At 58.2% G+C, this 14,267-nt stretch overlaps 1 protein-coding gene across 4 annotated transcripts in view; it reads right to left on the bottom strand.

Moving 5' to 3' along the window:
• Positions 1-8,908: 8,908 nt before the first annotated feature.
• The window catches only part of EEFSEC (eukaryotic elongation factor, selenocysteine-tRNA specific), a 300,214-nt gene continuing 294,855 nt past the window's right edge, over positions 8,909-14,267 (bottom strand). For all 4 annotated transcript variants that reach the window (XM_053599610.1, XM_053599608.1, XM_053599611.1 and 1 more), the window contains one exon: positions 8,909-9,494. In XM_053599610.1, coding sequence (XP_053455585.1) covers positions 9,304-9,494 — 191 coding nt within the window. In that variant the 3' untranslated portion in view covers positions 8,909-9,303. The remainder of the gene's footprint in view (positions 9,495-14,267) is intronic.

Below are 14,267 nucleotides of genomic sequence, written 5' to 3'. Positions count from 1 at the left end.
TTTTCCCAGTAGCAGCCAAACTAGGGAAATGGCAGACTTGGGTTGCTCTGGAGGAAGACCCCAGAGCCTTGTGCCCTAAGTGTGGGTGGGTGAGGGCAGGAGAGGGCTCCCTTTTGAGGGAGAGTGCAGGGTTCTGGGGAGCTGGCCAGGCAAGAGGGTGAGTTTGAGCCTTCAGCAGCAGCACTGTGGGGGCTTCGGGGCAGGAGGAGCAGCTGCACTTCCCAGAAGGGTGATGAGCTGGGTGGGCCTGAGGAGACACAGACAGGTAAAGGGAGAGTAGGACCAGCTGAGGGCCCAGAGTGGGAGGGGGCGGAGCCTGTCTGGACTTGGGGCCCAGGCAGCAACCACAGGTGAGAGTGGCAAGTCCCAGCCACATCACTGGAACGTCACTCTAAGGGGCTTGGACTTGGCCCTTTGGAGAGCAGATGAGATGGTCCTAGGGCTGGACAGGGCTGGGAGGTATGTGAGGTTGGGGAAGGTGCCAGGGTCTGGAGGAATGCTGGCGCTGCCTGCTCAAGGAGCACTGGCTGGGAAGCCGTGGGTGTAGCCATACCCGAGTGTGAGTCGGGGGTGCTAAGGGTGTGTGCCGCGCCCCTGTTGGTGAAGGCTGTCACAGGCACATGGGCCAGGCCAGAGTGGACACACCATTAGCAACAATGGGACTGGCTCCACTCGGGGGACTACACATGAACTGACTTGTTTAATCTTTAACAGCCGTGAATGTGGGTGCTGGGCATGTGCTGGCTCCCCTGGCCAGTGCTAGGACATAGTGAACAAATGGACAGAAACTCCTGTCCCTGGAGCTCCCTTCACATGCAGACACTGACCATAAGCGAGGGAGACAGGTGAGGTACCAGAGTGTCAGGTGATGCTCCTTAGGAAAGAGAGTGAAGCAGAGGGGGGAGGGGCCTTGATGGGGGGGGCTGGGCATCCCACCGTGGGGGTGAGTGTGACAGAGGACTTTGGCATTTGCCCTGAGGAAGATGAGGGCCCTTGGAGGGCTTGCAACAGAGGACAGAGGACATCTGACAGGTCTGAGCAGGCCCTGCCTCAGAGAGCAGGGCGCAAGGAACAGGGCTGAGCAGGGGATCTGGGGAGATGACTGTGATGACCTAGGGGGAGCTGTGTCTGAGGGGCTGGTGGACATGGGGTGGGGGGTTACTGACTCAGGATGGGTTTTGAAGGTGAAGCCACAGGACCTGCTTCTGGGTCAAGAATCCAGCGAGGTTGGTGAGAGGCATGGCTGGCTGCATCTGCCCAGGGTCACTGTTCACTCCAAGGAGCCCAGCCCCAGAAGGCTTCAGCAAGGGGGATAACCCAGCGCTCCAGGTGGCGTGGGGCCCGGGGCTTAGGTGATGCCCGAGTGCATCTGTCCCTTTCCACGTCTCCATTGCCCTTGTCAGTGTAGATGGCCCTCCTCTGTGCTGCCGACTTCAGCCCCTTTATGGGGACCAGATGGCTATAGCAGTTTCAAGTTCATCGCCACCAGCTCTCCCTTCCCAGCCAGAAGAGAACATCCCCATGGCACCAGCAAAAAAACCTTGTGACATGTCCTCACAGCATGGAGAGGTGGGGTGGGCCAGGAGGAACTCTGCCAGGTCCTGGAGCTAGAGAACGGGGGCTCCCACACCTGCACGCTGCTGAAGGCCGCGGCCCCACTGAGCCTCACGCACATTGGTGAAGTCGGAGCCATCACAGTACACATGCAGGGTGAGGGTGACGAAATGCAGGGCAGGGGTGGAGGTGCCATCTGGGAAGGACGTGGGGTCGGGGTACATTTGGGCCTGGCATCAGGTACCTATCTGGCCACATAGGCCCAGGTGACTGTGAGGGTCCCCTCCTAGTGAGGGGTGGGTAGATTCTGAGACTGCAGTGAGCCAGAGTCAGGAGTATAAGGTGGCCTGGGCTGCAACAGCAGCGCAAACCTCAGTCTGGTGGTCAGCTCCCCATGGGGCCCAGATACCCTTATACTGCTGGGGGCCTTAGAAAGGCCTGTCAGACTGTGTGACCTTGGGCCTGCCACTTGGCCTCTCTAGGCTTCAGCCACCTGAGGAAATGAAAGTGAGGACTGTCACTTGCAGGATGTCACGGGGGTTACGTGAAAGCACGGGATGTACCCTGCGTGAGGCCTGTCACACGGGAGTGGGGGCCCTGCCTCACCCACCTCTACTCTCTTAGCCCCAGCTTCCCAGGACCCTCAACCCTTAGCTGGCTGCTCATTTTTTTAGGGGCCTGAAGGAAGAGCAGGTGGTGAGCATGGTGGGAAGGGTGCTCCAGGCAGGGCGCCATGAGCGCAGAGGCATGGGGGAAAGACCCACATACCCACACAGGAGGGAGCCCTCAGGACTGAGGGGGGACAGGTTGGGCCGGGGCGACTGGGTGGGTGAGGCTATAGGCCCACTGGAGGCTCAATGCTCCCTCTCCCCCGACTGCACTGTCACAGTGGTGGCCTCAGTATACCGGAAGGCTGGGGGGCCCTGTCCAAATGAGCAGCCTCAGTATTTCTGCCCAAGATGTGGGCAGCCCCCAGGCAGGGCCTCTCCCTCCGCCTTCCGGCCACCGGGAGATGCTTGTCTGTTTTACCGGTGGGCCCTGTGACTTTGACAACCGTCTCTTCTTATCAGCAGGCCACTTGGCTGTCCGTGGGGGTGGGGGTGGCCCCTGGCCTGGTCAACATGTCCACACGTGGGCACCAGTTCCCAAGGCCAGCTTTGGGCTGGACATGTGCTCTATGACCAGAGGGCTCTGGCTGGTCCTACATGAGCACAGGTTGGCTATAGTCACTTCCTTTTGCATGGGGTGAGTGAGTGGGGCAGGGACTTCCAGGAAGCAAGAGTCCCCAACACTGCTCCTTTCCTTCCCATCCACCCATGAGCCGGGCAGCAGCTGGGGATGGCCAGGGACCTTCCACAGAGCAGCACTGCTCTTGGGGCTGCACAAGACCCAGGACAGGGACTTCTCTTCCTCCCAGTTGGCCATCAGGAGCCACTTGTGAGGGGAGCCCTGAGGCCCTGCAGGGAGCCATGTGCAAGGGCCTTGTCAAGTGGGAGTGGCATTGAGGGGGGAGGCCTGGAGAACATGGAGGACCCTCAGGGGAGACAGAGCAGGGCCAGGGGCAGGGTCTGGTCCAGGGATGGCAGTGGAATGCGTTTTCCCCACTCCATGCATGCTGACAGCGGAGAGGTGCTGCTGATGGCTGGCTATCGTCTTCCCCGTCGTCCAGCTCCTCATCTGATTATGAAGTAAACTGCTTCATCTCCTGCCACACCCATTGCACAAGAGTCCAGCCTGGTGCCCACCCACGCCCACCTGCCACCCTCTGCAAGCAGCCTGCCTTCCCTGCCCCTAGGCCTGGCACCCAGGGCTCCATGAGCATTTTTGGCGATGTCCACAGCCCTGCCCCACACACCCTCTGTGTCTGGCACCATAGACCTCCCCTGTTGCCCACAGCTTTCCTACTGCTCAGATCTGGGAACTTTCTCTTCTCCAGTTCCACTCCAGCCCCATAGCATCACCATCCCTGTGATGAAGACGATGAGACCCCGAGGGTGGTAACGAGGTGCCATGGTGTGTTGGTGTGGTGGGAGTGGTGGCGGCCCCATGAGTGGTGACTTAGATGGTAATGGTGGAGGTTAGTGCTGGTGGTGGTAAGGCTGGGGATGGTGGTAGTGATGGAAATTTGGGGACAGCATAGGCAACTGGATTGGGAGAGTCTTGCTTGGGTAACGAAATGGAAGGAGACAGGTCAGAGTCAGGAATAGGGCCTCGGTGGCCTGGTGTGAGCCCCCCTCTGGAGCCTTAGGGAAATCTGGGCTTCCAAGGCCCCTCTCTGGGGTTCCCTGAGAAGCCTGGCTCTGGCCCTGCCTGCTTTTCTATACCACAGCCAAGAGCTGGGTCACTCTCACCCCCTGGAGGGAATGTAGGAGCTGGGAGAGAGGAAGCGCCCGGCAGAGCATGATTGTCACTGGGAAGACCCAAAATGGAGAGTGCAGGGTGGGCGGAGGGAGAGCTGACCAGGCCCCTCTGGCTCCCACCCTGAGACTTGCCCCCACCCTGTCCATGTTGACATCGCCCCAGGGCTGGAACCCCAGGGTGTGGCCACTGAAGAAACAAACTGGACCTTGGCTGGAGGATTGTCTGTGATGAATAAGAGAGAGATAAGGATGGGGACAGGGCAGAGTGGCAGCGGGAGGGCAGGCTGCTTGCTGAGATTCCCATTTCAGCCTCAGGTGTGGTGCGTCAAGTCACCTCCACCATATCAGGTGGCTGATGGGACCTGCCCTGGGGACTGGGACCCCTCTCCACAGGTTACTCTGGAGCTGTGAGTGTCAGCGAGTGGAGGGCGTTGGGATGCTGGATTCTAGAGCTGAGTCTGTGGGGTGTCCCTTGAGGGGTGAAGTGTGTGGCTGAGCCTGGCCTGTACCCTAGGCCCCAGGGCAGCCTGGGTTCTTGGCTGGGGTTTATCTGGAGCCCCAGCTGCAGCTGTGGGAGGGCCATTGCTCTCTCCCTCATTAGTAGGAGATAACATGGGGGGACCACAGGGAGATTGAGCAACACCTCAGGGGACGGGAGGCTTTGGGGGTGTGGCCACATGACTCCTGGCCTGATGACTTGGGTGGGGCAGGGAGTGCGGGGTGGCCTCCTAAGCGCTCACCTGGCCAAGACCGATGGCCTCCATTGCACAGAGGCGGCTGCTGAGGTATGGGGGCTGCAGGCCACACTGCGTTGGGTGGGGTTAGGGATTTGGGGTCCCTCTGAACCCCCTACACCAGCCTACCTCTCGTGAACACAGGATTGTTCAGTCCTACGCTGCTGGTACTCTGGTACTGGGACAGAGCCTGCACACAGGAGGCCTCCCTGAATGCGAAAGATCTTAGGCCTCTTCCCACATCTGTCCCTCCTCTCTAGTTTCACCTTCCTTTACAGAATCCCCAAACCTTCCCTTCTCCCTCCCAAGCTTCAGCCTGGGCTGCCCCTCCCCTCAGTTCCCACAATCACCAACCAGTCTGGGGCCTCCTCCAGCCCATGTGACCTCTTCTCCCTCTCTGGAGGGCCCTGAGTGCCAGGCCCTGACGTTGCTCCTGAGGCCAGAGGGGTCTCTTAAAACCCAGCCTGTCACCAAGCTCTGCCTATGCTCTTTAGGTCTCCCCTTACCCCACAGTGGTCTTTAACAGTCTTGCAGCTACCCAAGGTCCTGCATGGTCACAGTTCCCTCATCACCACCTGCTATCCTGGCCACTGTAGGAGCCCCCTGCAAACCCCCACCCTCAGCATCCCCTGGCTGCCTCCACTCCCGACTCCCAGCAGCTAAGTGTGCTGCTGTCTGAGCTGGGCTAATTAATGGCTCAACTGTGTTATCAGCCTAACGCTAATTACTCTTTTTAATCAGAGCTGCCTGGTGTGGAGTCTCCTGGAGGTGCAGCAGGGCTGTGGGGAGCTGGGAGCCATGACCTCATCCCTCCTCAGGCAGGCAGGCCCCACCAGTGCTAACCCCTCACTGCTGCTCTTCCCTAGGCCCAGATGACACCCTTCCTCTCCTGGAAAACTTCTACTCTCTCTTCAAGACCTTGCCCAGGCAGTCCCTTGGTAAAACTCCCCTCACCCCAACCTTGGCCACAGAGAACGGACAAAGTACAGCTAGGCTTTGGAGGCCGTGAGCCAGGCTGGCCTTGGTGTCTGGAAGGCAGCCTGGAAAAGCTGACCCCCACGTGCAGGCTGACCAGGCAGAGGCCCAGGCCCAGATCACCCCAGGGTGAGCTTGGACTCACAGGGTCAGGGTCCTGGCCTGCTTCGTGTTAAAATGGGGTGAGACATTCCACTGCACATCCCACCAGCCTGAGTGCCCTTTGCCTATGGGACATAGTGGCCCTGGACACATGTCTGTTCAGACACAGCAGAGACCCATGCTGACAAACCCAGGCCTCCCAGAGCACCCACAGAGCACGTGCAGACATGCCCCCACAGACACACAGATGTTAATACAGACTCGGAGATGCCAGGTGCACTGGCGCATGCACACGCACACCCAGGCAGGAGGCCTGGCAGAACAGAAGCTGCCCCTTCTCCTGTCCTGGGCCCCCAGGGCTTCCCGTTTACGAGATGTTATCTATCAAAAATATATTAACCCAGAGGCTGTTTCCATCAGAGTCTCGATTCCAGGGACATTTCCAGATAAGCCTTATCTCATTGCTGGTGCATTAGCCCCGCTGGTCGGGGGCCTGCCAATCACAGCTGCACTCCTGCCCCAGCCTATGGTGGGACGCCAGCCCATGACCTCACTCTGTGTGGGCAGACAGGTGAGGGCCAGGGATGCTGCTATTCCATGCCCCACCCCACTCCTTGGCTCAAAGCAGACCCCCAGAGGACATCTCTTTTTCAAGGACATGCTCAAAGCCCTGGGGAGTGGGGAGACTCTAGAATCATCTGGACCCTGGGCTCAAATCCCAGATCTACCTGAGGTACCTGTGGCCAGCCAAGCCCTGACCTGCCCGCCGCCCCCAGTGAAACTGGCTTGCTGCTCCCATGCCCTCCATGGACAGGTGACAGATTCAGCCGGGCCCACTGCCACCCTCTCCTCCATAAACTTGGAGCCTGGGGGTGCCCAAAGGCTTCAGCAGTCACCCTGAGGGTCCAAGGGGCCAGAGAGGTGGGTGCTGGCTCTTGCTGGCCTGCCCTTTGAAGTGAGGTGCACCTTCAAAGACTGTGCACCCATCAAAGGGCACTCGGGTTTCCACCAAGCCAGGCCTGAGAAAAGCCTCTCCTGGCCAGTTGGCTGGGCGTTCTCAGGCCACACGGAGCAGGCCTGCCTTGCCACACACTCTGGGCTGCCCTTCCCCTGGCCTCAGTTTCTGACACTCGAGCTCTTCTCCTTCATGGGGCTTTGAGGAGTGTCTTCTGGCAAGATGTGGGGAGGGAGAGGGGTGCATGTGGGAACCCTCAGAGGTCCTAGGACAAATGGCAGTCTTGGTTCTTAAGCCCTGCACTACGGCCTGTGGCTAATGCCACACCAGCTGTGCCCAGGAAGCCCTTCCTCTCCAGAGCAACTCTATGGAGAGCTGCTTTTCCCCCATTCCATACACGGGACACTAATTTATAGGGGCTGGGGACTTGTCCAGGCCACTCAGCTAGAAGGAGAAGGGCCAGAATACGAGCCTGGGAGTGGCTCTGAGCTCACCCTCGCATTTGCTTTTCTCTTTCCCCACTGGATTTGGCCCAGAACCAGCTCCTGTGTACTGAGCACACCTATGCTGGTCACGTGGCTTCACTGAGTCACATGAGCCTTCATTTAGAGAGGAACAGTGACATATCCAAGGCCACTCAGCATCTGTACTCTGCCCAACTTGCAGGGAGGGGTCAGCCCTGGTCACTCAGTCAGGGAAAATAGGGCCAGGCCTGGGGACAAGCAGCTCCGGGCCCAGCCCCCACACTGAGCATGGTGATAGATGGAGCTTTCCTCACCAGAGGTACAAGTCCTGGGAATTAGGCTTGGGCCCAGCGCCAACCTCACCAGCAGTCTCTCATCCGTGCTAGGAGGCAGCCAGACCACCAGCAACTAGTAGGTACTCAGGAAGGCCTTTCCTGGCCCCTGTGAACTGCCTGGGCTGGGGCTGCTGCCCCCTGAGGTGGCCCCAGGCTGGCAGGGCAGGGGGGTGGGGAAAGGTGCTAGCACCAGTCTCCTGGGCAGAGTGGCCTCAGCTAAGTGGCAACGCCTTCCTGGCGAAACTGTCTACAGGCCCCAGGTGGGGTTGGGTGAACAAGGGGCATGGTGCCTAACACACAGCGGGGTGAAATCCCCAAAGAGGGGCCACTGTGGTCACTGAACGTGTCCACTCAGACGGCAGCGGCAGGGGCCCAGGGGCCGGGTTCTGGCCCTAGGCAGAGGTCTGCCCTGGTTCACGGTGCAGGTGAGCTCCCCCAGCACCTGTGCCCCGCAGTAGCTGCCACACACACCGGGCGCCACCACATTCCTCCTTGTGTTCCTGCAGGTCCATTCCCAGCCCTGGGGACTGAAGCAAGGGGACCCTGGGAGGCAAAGTGGGGGGCCTGGCTTATACCCCTGGTGAACCTGGCCACACAGCCCAGATCCTCCCTATCCATCCACACTCAGCTGTCACCCTCGACTATTCATGTGTCTAGCTGGGGCTTTGGGGCTGCCTGTTCCCCAGCAACTGTGCACGACGCTGTATTCTACAAGGTGCTCCCTTTTCCTCTGCTTTTGGCTTAGGGCTTAACATCCTGAAGTCATTTGATCGCAACCTGTCCCTGTTAATATTTTTAATGCCATTTTGCAAATTAAAGCATAATGCACTGATTACTGGGATAAAAGGGAGGCCTCCGAATCTGTCTGGAAGCCAAATAAAAGAACGTTGGAACATCTGTTCATACTAGAAATGTCTTTAAAAGCTTTGATTTCCCCTCAATCAGTTGGTTCCACCATTTCACCCTTCTCTGAGTGTTCAAGAGCAGAAGCGGTGGGGTGGGGTGGTCTGAGGGTGCAGGGGACTGCAGATACACGCAGGTAGGGCCAAGCACTGTCCCTGCCCTCACTCCACCCTTCGGAGAGAGTGCAGTCCCCCAAATCGAGGGCAGATGCCTAGGGGCTCCTGCTGTCAGGATGCAGGTGGACTCTGCCCAGCCTGCTCTGCCCACTGCTCCCCAACCCCTGTGCATACTGTCTCAGGCCCCAAGGTGTCCTCGGGACTCCGCTGTCCCTCAAGGCCCAGGACACCCCAAGAGTCACACAGTAGGACCTAGGAGCTCAGACACCCTGCAGACTTATAGAGCCCCCTGGGCTCTGAGTCTGGGTCTCTCCCCCAGCCCTACTCTCAGCAGGGGCTCTGTGATTCCGCTGACAATCCCCCCAGAACAGACCTGGGGAGGGGTGAAGGCTCCTTTGACACCAGAGAGAGGCATGAGCAGAGTGGGCTGAGCCACGGACATTTATTTGCAGCTACAATGTGCCTGTCGGCCCGGGGGCAGGAGGTGAGGTTGACCCACAGATGGCCACCAGTTCCCTGGCCCTTTCTTGGTTGAGCCTGGTGGCTATGCCAGATGGAAGGTGCAGGGGGTGAAGCGACAGACCCTCCTGATCCTGGTGACATTCCTCACCACCCCCCGTCCCACCGTCTTCCTGGGCCTGAGCACCAAGTCCAGGGGTGTACCTGGGTGTGTGTGGGGCTCGCTGCTGCAGGGCTGTGGGGAGAGGGTGGGAGAGGGGGAGGCATGTCTGGCTGGGCCTTTGGCACGGCAGCCTGGGCTGTGGCTGGGCAAGGAGGCCCCTGGGGAGGTCATGAGGGTGCTCTCTCAGGGAGACTGGACCATGCGCTTGTTGGTGTCAAAAACGTAACGCTTGAAAGACAGGTTGAGCGTCACGTGCTGTGCTGGCTCGGGTCGCTCAGCGCCCTCCTCCTGCTTGGCCGCCTCCCCGCGGCCAGCACGGCCCCGCTTCTTGAGGACAGGTGTCAAGATCTTCTTGGACTCGGGGCTGAGGCCACCTGTAATACACAGAGGAAAGCCTGTCACAGCTACACCCCAAGCACACGTGGGGTCCCTGCCTGCCCACCTGCCATCCTGGACTTGCCCCTCTCCTGACTCCTCAGCCAACCAGCCAACCCCTGAGGCCTGGGGCCCATTCTGTCCCTTGGTCACTCCTGGGCAGCGAGAGAGCCCATCTGACTTGCTTGCTCAGTGTGGCACACAGCAGGGCTCCTCACGTCTCCAGTTCCCCTGCTCTGAGTGACCCTGCTACTTCCCAGCACACTTGTGCTGAGTGCCATGTCCTGAAACTGGCATTTGAGGCTCCCTGGAATAAAGTTCTCCAGTTGATCCTGGAGATCCACTTCTACCCTCTGTGTGCCTGGGTGGCCGACCTCCGCAGGTGGCACTGCCAAGCCCCTGTTCAGCACCGTGAGCCCCAGCAGATTAGAGAGAGCAGCCCGTGTTCATTCCCGGCTCCCTTTGGCCAGAGCTCCAGTTGGGGGTCCCCCTTCCTTGGCCCTGTCAGACGTTGCCCACTGCCAAGCCGGGGTGTGAGTGGCCCCCACCGTTTCCCGCCACTCCATGGGCTCCTTTAACAGCCCTCACCTCGCTGTAGCGCCCATTCAGCTGCCTCCACCTAAATGTTTGGAGGAATCTGCTTCCTGCTGGTGCCCTGACTCACAACTCAACGCCTCCATCCTGTCACCACTGCTTTTGTGCTCTGTCCTTGCAGCCTTGCAGAACACAGCAGTTCCTGGGCCCCTCATCACACACACGAGCCTCTCAGACGCTGTTCCCTCTGCCTGAAGTGCCCGTCCCTCCCGGTGGGTGGAAGTTCTGCTCATCCCACTCCTCCGTAAACAGCTCTCTCTTTGGGGCTTGTTAACTTTTTTAACTGACAACTGACACATTGTATATATTTGTGGTGTACAATATATGCATATGTTGAATATATGTATACGCTGTGGAATGAATAAACCAAACTGATTAACATTCATCACTGCACTTATTTTTGTAACGAGAATACTTAACACCTGTCCTCGTAGCCACTTTCAAGTCTATCATATGTTATTATTAATTAGAGTCACCATGCCGCACAGGGGGCCTCCTGAACTCAGTACCCTTTAAGCAACCCCTCCCTGTTCCCTCATAGCCTTTGCAACCACTGCTCTATCCTCTGCTTCTGTAAGTTCTGTTTGTTCAGATTCTGCCCCGTACAAGGAGATCATGCATTTGTCTTTATGTGCTCTGGAGCTTGTCTTCATGGGGAATCTGCTTGGTGGCAGCAAGATGCACCTCCTGCATGGGTCACTGGCTGGGGTAGGCCCACCGGGCTGGTCACCCTGAGCACAAGGCAGAGGCTGTGGGAGTGGGTGGACCCAGGCCCCAGAGCACCTCTTCCCTGGCAGAGAACTTGGGGATGAGTTCCTCATGCTGCGAGTCTGTGGCCCTGTGAGAGTGGCAGGGGTCAGGGAGACCCAGTGGGTGGCAGCTCCTGGGTGTAGCTGGATATGCAGCCTACACATCCTAGTGAGGGGCAACCAGGGATGAGGGCCAGCTACACCCTGTTTGCCAAGTGAGGGCCTCGGCACCACCCAGAGAAGGCGCCCATGCCTCATGCGCACAAAGAGGCTGCATAGGCCAGTGGGCCTAGTGGTCCAGAGGCAGCAGGAAGTGGGGTGAAGGTATAGGCGGAGCGTCCCTCTCCCTATACAGGGCACCTATACCATTGCATCTGCCAGCACACAGAGGATGTTCTTCCTTTCTCCAAGAGAACACAAGCCAGCCATGAAGCCCAGGTGGCAGTTTCGGTGCCGGAGGACCCTGGCCTGGTGTTTCAGATGGACAGCAAGTTATTTCTAGCTTACTTTGCTGAAGACATTGGATAACTCTTCATTTTGTAGACAAAGAAAAAAAGCCCCAAGAGGACAGTGACTTGCTGGAGGCCCCACACTGATCTGGACTCCAAGTCCTCTCCGGATGGCAGTGTCAGCTTGTCCCCTGCCCCTCGCTCTTGGGCAGGGGACGCAGCTTTAAGTGGACTTCTGACTGTGGTTCTAAAGGGGGTATGGGCTGTGGGAGCATCTTGCACTGGCCCTGCAGCTCTGAATGTTTAACAAGATGACAAGGATGCTGGAAAAGGAGCTGTCTGTAGAGTCAGTTGGGGACAGCCTGCCTCATTGCACAAAAGGCGGGTGGAAGTGAGACTGCTGGGCATCTAAGGCCTGGGTTCCTGGGAAGAATGGGACACATAGCTGATATTAATGGGGCTATGGGAGCCAGGCTCTCCCCAGCACATCTGCCAGAGGGGGCATGTGACCTTATAGGCCTGGGGACTTGTACCAGGGCAGTGCCCCCTACAGGCAGCAAGGCCGAGCAGAGTCTGAGCCACAGGCTTCACACCCCATGGGTGTGCCCTCTCCTTGGGTATGGGGTTGGGGGGCTGGCCGGCTCCCTGAGTAAGTGCCAGGCTGGCAGGTATCTGGCCTCCTTCTGCAAACAGAGAAGGTGGCTGGCACCAGACCCTGACAAATGGCATGGGTGGCCTGTCTCCTTCTGGTGCCAGGAGGTCTGATGGCTGGGGAGGCGTGGGGCTCCTCGGCGTCTGCACCGGGCTGAGGAGACAGGCGTGGCCCAATCAGCGGCCCATCTCGTCGGCCATGGCTCTCGTTACACACAATTCATACCTCACACTGCCCGGAGCAGGCAGAGCTAGAAAATCTATCTGGCACTGGCAAAGATGTGGCCATTTAATTGCTCCTCTGAGATGGTCAGGCTCGTTTACCTCTGCTTCATTATGGGATGGCCTGGAGGCAACGCCCAGAAAGTCTGACCACAGGAGGCCTGTTCGGTGACATCTGTGGCAAATGTCACCAAGAGCTGCTCTGTTTCCTCAGTGGCCTTTTTTTCTTAGTCAAGTGGAAAATAGAAGGGAAAAGCACACCAGCGTGTCAAGCGGTTTAGCTGCTGCCCACCCCACCAGACTTGGCAGCCCACAGCCCAGGTCACACTGAATGCGTCCCCCAACCTGCCCTGGGTCTTTCACTTGAAAATATCCAGGATGGAGAAATGAATGGCGGTGACCACTCAGACCAGGCCTGGCCCACGGGACTCCCCAGTCTAAGAAGGGGCAGACAGAGAACAAGTCAGAAAAACAATCCAGGCCGCAGAGACCAGTTGGAGAAACCCCCCTGACATGTCACCAGTACAGAAGGGCCACACTGCTGTGTGCCACGGGCAGGCTTCCCATAAGGTGACAGGGAGCAGCCACAACGGGGCGCGCAGATCCGTAGCGGGAGTTTGGGTGCCGAGGGAAACGGAGGGTGGGAACGAGTGCCCTGAGGGCAGAGGAAGGTGTGTTCTGTGTGTGGCCGGGTGCAGGGGCCTGGGCTCCGGGGTGACCTCGCTCACTACATCCAGGTAGCACCCTGCGTGCTGGACTTTGTGGGAACTGTGCACTGCCTCAGGGTCAGCGTGGGTGGGGAGGTGGCCAGGAGGCGACAGGCTGATTCCACTTCCAACAGCCCATAGAGGCAGGCAGGACAGTGCTCACTCTGCCATCTGATTCTGCTGGGACCTCCTCTGAAGGCCTCCCTGCCAGGAGCACTGTGGGGCTTTGCCCAGCCCCTGTCTTGCTCCCTTCACTGGCTTCTGCTGCCCTCTGCCCATGGCTGGGCCTGGGTGCCGGCCGCCTCACTGTTCTCCTGTATGCCTGGCACATTCCCACTTCGGGGCTTTTTCTTGTCTTTGTTGATTCCTGTGCCTGGAAGACTCACTCCCCGCAGCTGCAATGGCTCCCAGTTCACATCCTTCCAGGCACTGAGCAAAGGTCACCTCTTGGTGAGGCCTTCATGACTGACTGCCTTGTTTAAAACTGCAACACCCCTGTTCCCCAGACCCCCTCTTAACTCGCAGTTTTCCTACAGCACTTATCACCTTCTTTTTTTTTTTTTTTTTTGTAGAGACAGAGTCTCACTTTATCACCCTCGGCAGAGTGCCATGGCGTCACACAGCTCACAGCAACCTCCAACTCCTGGGCTTAAGCGATTCTCTTGCCTCAGCCTCCCGAGTAGCTGGGACTACAGGCACCCGCCACAACGCCCAGCTATTTTTTGGTTGCAGTTCAGCCGGGGCTGGGTTTGAACCCGCCACCCTCGGTATATGGGGCCGGCACCCTACCGACTGAGCCACAGGCGCCACCCTACTTATCACCTTCTAATGGACTCCACAACCCCCTCATTTTCATGTTTGTTGTCTGCTCTACTAAAATCACCAGTTCAATCATGGCAGGGACTTTTTTCTCTTTACTGTGTGACCCCAACACCTAGAGCAATTTCTGGCTCACAGCAGCTGTTCAAATAACACTCTGAATGAACAAGAGTGGGATGAGGGGCAAATCTCTGGCTCCCCAGGAACCCACAGAGCAAGCATGTAAGCCCTGATTGGTGCCAGCCTGGCAGGGACACTCCCCAAATGGTCACAGCGTGAACCAAGAAAGGCACTTCCAGGAATTCAGCCCAAATAAGTAGCTTGAGACACAGCCAAAGCTTTGTGCTTATAGTGACAGACGGTCACTATAGCATGGGGGCAGTGAGCCCTTACAAGATGGGGTCCGAGAAACCGGCAAAGACGACGCACAGCTGCTCAGGAGCACAGCTGGAATCACCAGGAGGCTGATTCCAGATTCGTATGAGAATCACAAAGGCTCCAAGACTGAGCGAGGCTCATCCAGCAGCCATTTGTTGCAGCAGAATGTTCTGTGGGACTAAAAATGAAACTTAAGAAGAATT

This window comes from Nycticebus coucang, chromosome 8 (assembly GCF_027406575.1).
Source record: "Nycticebus coucang isolate mNycCou1 chromosome 8, mNycCou1.pri, whole genome shotgun sequence".
Classification (NCBI taxonomy): Eukaryota; Metazoa; Chordata; class Mammalia; order Primates; family Lorisidae; genus Nycticebus; species Nycticebus coucang.
The sequence above is the reverse complement of the archived record's forward strand: the minus strand, read 5'-3'. Positions and strand labels throughout refer to the sequence as shown.